The sequence below is a fragment of the Protomyctophum bolini genome (genome assembly GCF_963924005.1).
Source record: "Protomyctophum bolini genome assembly, chromosome: 3".
In the NCBI taxonomy this organism is placed as follows: domain Eukaryota; kingdom Metazoa; phylum Chordata; class Actinopteri; order Myctophiformes; family Myctophidae; genus Protomyctophum; species Protomyctophum bolini.
Genome location: NC_137864.1, coordinates 29,256,560 through 29,263,622, shown reverse-complemented (window position 1 = coordinate 29,263,622; position 7,063 = coordinate 29,256,560). Strand labels below are relative to the sequence as shown.

Here is a 7,063-nt window from a genome sequence, read left to right as displayed (position 1 = left end):
AAGCTATGAGTATATACATTATAGAGTGCTATGTCTACATAAAATGCTATCTAAATTATAAGTTTAGCCTTTGCATATACTGCACGCCTGTAAGGTTGTCGAGGATAGTGCAAGTGCTACGGAGTAAGATGGAGTCTCAAGAGGTGAGTTTTCAGATTGGGAGTGACTCTGCAGTTGTTTTTGCAATGGGAAGTTCATTCCATTGTTTTGGAGCCAGAAGGGAGAAGAGTCACCCGCGAGGTGGAGGTCTTGCCCTGAAAATTAATTTTCAGGGCAAGACCCCATTTGAAAAGTACCCCCAGTGTGCATGCAGAGGCTACTGACCCCCATTTAATGCCATTTATATCTGGGACCACCCCCAGGGGCCACAAGGGGGCGCTCTGCGGGCCGCAGATGGCTAATTGGGTAACCCTGGTGTACATGATGGGCTAGGTCCTTCCCAGCTATTGGATGCACATACTGTCAGCGGCCCTGCTCCCTTCTGTTCACTTTGCAATGCAAGCCTGGGATACAAGGTTAACCCCAACCCCATATGACCATTATGTATGTTTGGCCAGGATTGTTCCGATTTCAAGCCGAGTGGCCCCCCTAGTCCAGACAAATATCCCCAAAACACTAACATGTCTCAGTTTGCAACATCAGACCAAATTGTCTCATTTTCGGTTTTATAGACGTTTATCCTGTTTGTGTACATCTAAGCACACGCACACCTAAGCAATCAGAAAACATGAACAATGAGTGTCTGAATTAATTGTTGATGCATGTCAACCAGTCGTTGCCTGTATGCAACACCTACAGACAGTAGATGGTGCGTATACATGTCAATGAATGGGCGTGCGCATGCAGGAACATGCAGTGAGTGAGTTAAGGGTCCCTGTTTCGGGGGCTGAACCTGCATTGGTTTCATAACTGCAGTATGAAATCAGAATGTATGCTTTGGGATCGATAAAGGGTTGTCTACTTGAATCTTTTCCTAATTGTAAGCCTACTGTAACAAAACAAAGAGAACAATAAGAGAAAATAGAAAGAAAAACTTTTTTCATAAAACAAACATTTATCTTGTGAGGAAAGGAAATTTGTCTTGGTATATTTTTCAAATTATACTATGGGCACGTTCGGAAATAGCGCACTGAGCGCACTGTGCAATGCAAACGAATAGGCCAGTGTGCTCCGGTGCGGTATTTCCGAACGCGCCCTATACCTATACTATTTGTGCCTCATACTGTATGTATAGTAATAAAAGTACAAACATGCACGCACGCACGCATGCAAGCACACCAAGTTCCGCTGTAGCTGTACACAGAATCCTAGGTAAACAAATCAAGTTGTATGCTGTAAAATACTGTATCTTTCATTACATTTTCATATTTCATCAACCAGCTTGAATTCATCGAAGTACTGAAAAACTAAATTACTATATTGTATGTAAAAAAAGACAATAGGTTTCCCTGCTTAACACATTTCATACTATAATCGCTATGCACTGTGCATACTGTATATTTTGTCCTCAATATTGATGAGACTTATTGTGAACTCTAAAAGCTTCAAACTTGATTATTGAGCGTTTCTTTTTCCCTGTACAGCTGAAGAGACCACACTTTTTTGACTTGAGAGCTACTTTCAAAATGACCAGCTCAACCAGACCCAAAAAAATATTATCCCATTGCTAGAAATAGTTTTAAGAAATTACCTGAAGGGGCTTTGGAATAGCGGCGCTGGTGTTACATAGAAAACAAACACACTCGAAATGGGAAATGGAATTTGTACTGTTTTGTTTTGTAAAAAATTGTAATGCTATTGACATAAGTTTGTGTGCAAAATAAGGCTTCCCTTTATTTTTTTCATTATCCCTTTGTGACTCCAGCACCTCACTTAAAAAAATTTTTTAGCAGATGCGGTGGTTCTTTTTACATTTTTGCGCAAAACTCTTGAAAAGTTTTGCATTGTGGGTTTGAGCTGACAGGCCCTATTTGATGTCAATCAATGAAGTCACCTTAATTCAAGTTGCAGATGCTTTCTTTCTTCTTTTTGAGGGTTATACACAGGTTTAATGTTTGTCTTTAGTTCAAAGTTTGTTTAGTAAACGCATTGACAATGAAGGGAAATTTATGTCATGTGTAATTTACGTCATATTGTCTCTCATATTGGAAAAGATAATGCGGTACAACATTGAAAATTAACCGTGGAAATCTGTACTGTAGTCCCCGGCTGGATTTGGTGCACAGAACAAATACAGTAAAACAGCAGGGAAGAAAAAAGTGTTTCTGCCATCCTAAATGATATTCCATGATGCTGTAGTGTAGATAAAGTTGCACGTTGGGGATAATCTTTCATTTCAATCAAGCCCCTTGGTATTAGTAGCTCCAATTTCAGAGAAACTAAACAATGCATAAACATATAAAATATGATCCAAACCATGTAATCATGTTATCAATCTCAATATTAAACAATAATAATTGCAATATGATGTTGTAGAGATTTTAACCATTTGAACCCTAGCGTCCCTAATCTAGGCATGCCATAACAAGTGAACATTTTGGCGAAAACAGCAAATCTACAAGCTCACAACAAATCTGGTACTTTTGAGCACAGAGATTTGGTGTAGAGGGGGGGAAATGAGGTAGACCAAAGGGGAACCATGGTCAAAACGTATATAGGGTAGTGGTTTCCAACCTTTTCTCAAACAGAACCCACTTGAAAATCTTGAAAGCGTTTTTGGCAGACCCATCTGACCACTTAAGTCAATCAGTGCATTCTCAGAGCATTATTTTAACTATCAATAAAATCGAATCCGATGGTGATAAACACATTGATCATGTTACGGCTTGGTTCAATGAAACCAATGTAGTATAGTATTCCTATACTACATATACTTTCCTATTTATTTTTTAAGGAAAAAAACTTTTTACACCCATTAAAAAGGTTATATCTCTATTATTAAAATGTCCATGACTCATGTTATATTGTCATTAGTCTCTCACAGCCCACCAGTGGCCCCCGGCCCACAAGTTGGGAATCGCTGATTACTGTGATTAAGTGGTTAAGGCTTGAAACTTCAATTAAAAGCTTTAGCAAACAAATAATTTACAGGCACACTACACAAGGAGCACAAAAAGAAGGGAACTAAAGTAAGGCAGAAATAGCGTTTACACTTAGGGGTGAAAATCTCCATTAGAGAATGTATTACAAAGACGGCTCTGGTAAAACAAGGTTAGTCAACAGATTTTGTTATTTTTGTCTATTTTTTGAAGGTAAAGTGGTCAACTCAGTTGATGTTTCACTGTCCCCTGTCAATCACTGATTAGCTCTGTCCACCCCAGCAAAGAGACATGACTGCAGCAGAAATCACCAAACACTGACATTTACACAGCAACTAGCAACATAGCTTCACATAGCAGCATCCCGTCACATTGGACACTGAGTCCTACACATCCACGCTTTAACCAGCATAATCTCCACACTGTGCTCAGGACTTATATGCCTTGAAAAACGAATAAATAAATACTAACTATGTGTAATATTCTCTTTCACTCCCTCATCACAACATGGCCTTCTAGGACATTGGTTCCCAAACTTTATACTCTTTCTGAGTTACAGACGGTACAGACCCATAAGGGTCCATTTGGTTCCTAACTATATCATTTAGCTGGGGATCCCCTGGAACTCCCTCAAGGACCCCTGGGGGTCTCCGGGCCCCACTTTGGGAACCACTGTTCTAGCTAGGACATGTATGAGCACACACAGTCACACACTCAGGTAAAGTGCATTGTCTGTGATCAATTATTCATATTTTCACAGTTTCACTATGACATGCTGTGAGCACTGGACACAGTGCTTTATAACAGAAGGCATGATCACAATGTGACAATGTTCATTGAAAATCTAAGCAAAACAATGAATTTCCAATGAGAAACAAAAGATTTCTCTAGTTCTATTCCCAATCATAAGCACTCATGACTGACACATTGTGAAGGAAGGACTCATCCTGTCTGTACCCTATGTACGGTAGATTTATTTCCCCCCTTTCCCTATTTTGGACAAATGTATAACTGTTCAATTTACAGTACTAGACCACAATTTAAGTAAGTTTGTAGAGTTTGTGGATCGTCTATTTCCGCTATTTGTCCTAGGACGAAGTACATAGTGCTTAAGTGGTTAAGTAATATTTCATGATTAACCTCTTTTTATTCTGTGTAATAACTTAATTAATTAGCCCAATCATCTGGCCCTCAGGTGCATCTGTCGGTGACTCATCCATAGAGGGTACATGTAGAGTCATGGAGGCAGTTCAAATTGTCAGGATGAACACCACCCTAGCTCCTTTTTTACAATTATAATTCTGCGTTGGTCCTGCGATGCAGTAAATGTCAGTCCGTAAATAAATCAATTACAATACAGCAATTAAAAACAACATCACCCTTTCAATGTGTTCCAATGAATGCTCCCACTACCTGTCAATTACATTGGTGGCAAATGTATATTTTCATCTTCCCCTTTGTTTAGGAGTTGTGCAGGAAGTGCCTCTATCGCACTGATTTCATTGCACCCCCCCACCCCCCCCCCCCCCCCCCCCCCAATGCCCAGACCCCCCCCATTCTGTGCATCACTCAGTAGACTGATCTATACTTGGCCCATAATGCGGCCCAAATAGAATATAAAATGATTTCACCTCAACCCCCTCATATGCGCAATCAATTCATATAGGATCAGTGGGAAGATCGGTCTACTGGAGCGGCTCAATCCCCTATGTGAGGTGGTGGTGTTGGAGTGTGTGTATGGGGGGGTTACTGGGGATGGTGTTTTGAGAAACACCATCAGCAGCCCCTGCCATCGCTCTCAGCATCTTCCCGGTGGTCGGAGGCTGAGGCTTTGTGGGATATTGATTCTCTCACACACCCCCCCCCCCCCCCCTTTCCCCCCTACACCACCACCTCCCCCCTTTCCCGCCCCGTCTAGAGACGGTTTCCATAATTGGTTAAAATGACCGAGTGCAGAGAGAGGGATGGCTCTGTGCTGCTGAAAAACCATTTCCCAGCCTTGCCTTGGAGCTGAGCCAAGCCCAGGGTTGTTCGGATGCGTTCCAGCCCCGGCGCTGACTGGCAGCAATTAGGGGTGTCTGAGCCAAGCTCAGCTTGCGCTCCGCACAAACACCCCTAATTACTGCCAATTAGGCTAGGCGGGTAGGCAGATTTGAGAAGCCGGGGGGGTCGTTCAGGCATGGGTGGGCATGGAAACAATTTTCAAGGGCTTAGAAACGTGACTGGATGAAAAGGTTAATGCTTTGGAGTGCAAGGGGATAATAACAAAAGAAAAGGGGTGGGGAGGTGGGAAGGGGGGGGGGGTGTGCAGCCTCCCCTGGTTCTCACCTCCAGCGATGAGCCAGGCTTCTTTTTCAGCTCCTCGCATTTCCTGAACTTGCAGATCTGGTGGCCCGTTTTGCGGTTCCGACAACTGCTGCACACGCCGCAGTTGATTAGCCGCCTGCAGGGCGCACAGACCCCACACCTTTTCCTCTTCTTCTTCGCCGGGTTTCCACTGGATGCCGAGGAATTATTCTGTGGGCAGTCCGCCAGATTGGCAATTTGAAACGCACTGTCTGTAACGGCTGCCGCCGAGGCTGCTGCGGGGGAGTGAAGGGCTGTCATGACGATGACCCCGGGAGGTAATGAGATGCCCCCTAAAGCCGGAATGGCGGAAAAAGTTCCAACGCGTTCCTGGAGATTCATTATCTCTGCTTCAGCAGCGCCGCATTTCAGCTTGTTCATGCATTCTCCTCCCGCTGCCAGAGGTCTGCAGTGTTCAGGGGATAAGGTAGAGAGGAAATTATTATTTGCCATTTGCAGCGTCTCTGGCAGCACGCCAGGCTTCCCCGGCCTCTGGGAGTCATTTCTATGCATGCCGGTCCTATTAGGGTTTATTGCCGCTGCCGTTTTCCTCCCCCAAAGCATGGCAGCGTTATCACAGTTCCACGGGGACATTCCGGCGATCCGGGCACTGGGGAAAATGGGTGTTGTGATGCGGGCAATCTTGGCCGTCTGTGGAAATGCCCCATTGGTTTTGTAAAAGTTTGCAAATGACCGGTACCTCTCCATCTCTGCATTGTAATCCAAAAGCTGACTTAATCCACCATCCAGGTTATCCTTTTGCAACAGGGCGGACACGTCTGCATTTGCCTGTGCATTTTCAATGCAAAGCGCTGCGTTTATGCTTGACATGGTTGGGGGACAGGGAGGGAGGAGGGGGCAAGGTCGAGGGCTAATGAGAGGAGAGTAGGGTCACTGTGGGCCTTCGTCAAAATTGAAGCTGGTTACCAACAATGCGATACCATCCTGGTTTGCCTTCCACGGTGCTAAAAATGAAACAAACAATAATTACAGATACATCAAATACATCATACATTATTTTCCCTATATTCCACGCCCCCCCCCCCCCCCCCCCCCAACACACACACACACAACTTTACTTCCAAAAAGATGAAAGGTAAACATTTGACGAAGTGGCTGACACATCATTTATGCTCTGCATTATTTTATAATGAAATAAACCTTACATACTCTGTATGATCACTATATCTGGTGACAATGTGATGGCTGACAGACCAAAATGTCATAATAATGGGAAAGCGAATTAGCATGCTAGAAAAGATGGCAGACATTTGAGATTTTTTCTGTTAGATCTATTGTCAAGACATTCTTAGATATTATGAACGAAGTCTAATTAAACTCCTTTCACAGGATGTAATTAACATATCCAGTATATAGATAAACAAAGCAATGTTTCTTAATATGATATTAACATAACTATCCTCCAGTATAAAAAATACATTAAACGAAATCTGAAATTCAGAAAGAGAAAAGTCAGCAGAAAACTCAACAGAATCCACAATAAAGTACCACAAAGGTACCTAGCCTGCTATCACAAGCACTTTGAATAAGTGCTTACGACTGAACTCACAGTAAGATGTAAAATGTTATATCAAAACAAACTTTTGGGTGCTATAGACTAGAGAAACACAGTAAAATGTCCAAATCAGTGATCTTATCTGTATGGTAGTAAAGCAGCC

At 42.8% G+C, this 7,063-nt stretch overlaps 1 protein-coding gene across 1 annotated transcript in view; it reads right to left on the bottom strand.

Annotated features, from left to right (window-relative positions):
- Positions 1 to 6,215, bottom strand: part of cxxc4 (CXXC finger 4) — a gene marked incomplete at both ends in the record, with an annotated part of 62,749 nt that extends 56,534 nt beyond the window's left edge. The window contains one exon of the mRNA XM_080759749.1: positions 5,367 to 6,215. Within this exon, the coding sequence (XP_080615875.1) occupies positions 5,367 to 6,215 (849 nt within the window). The remainder of the gene's footprint in view (positions 1 to 5,366) is intronic.
- Positions 6,216 to 7,063: the final 848 nt, after the last annotated feature.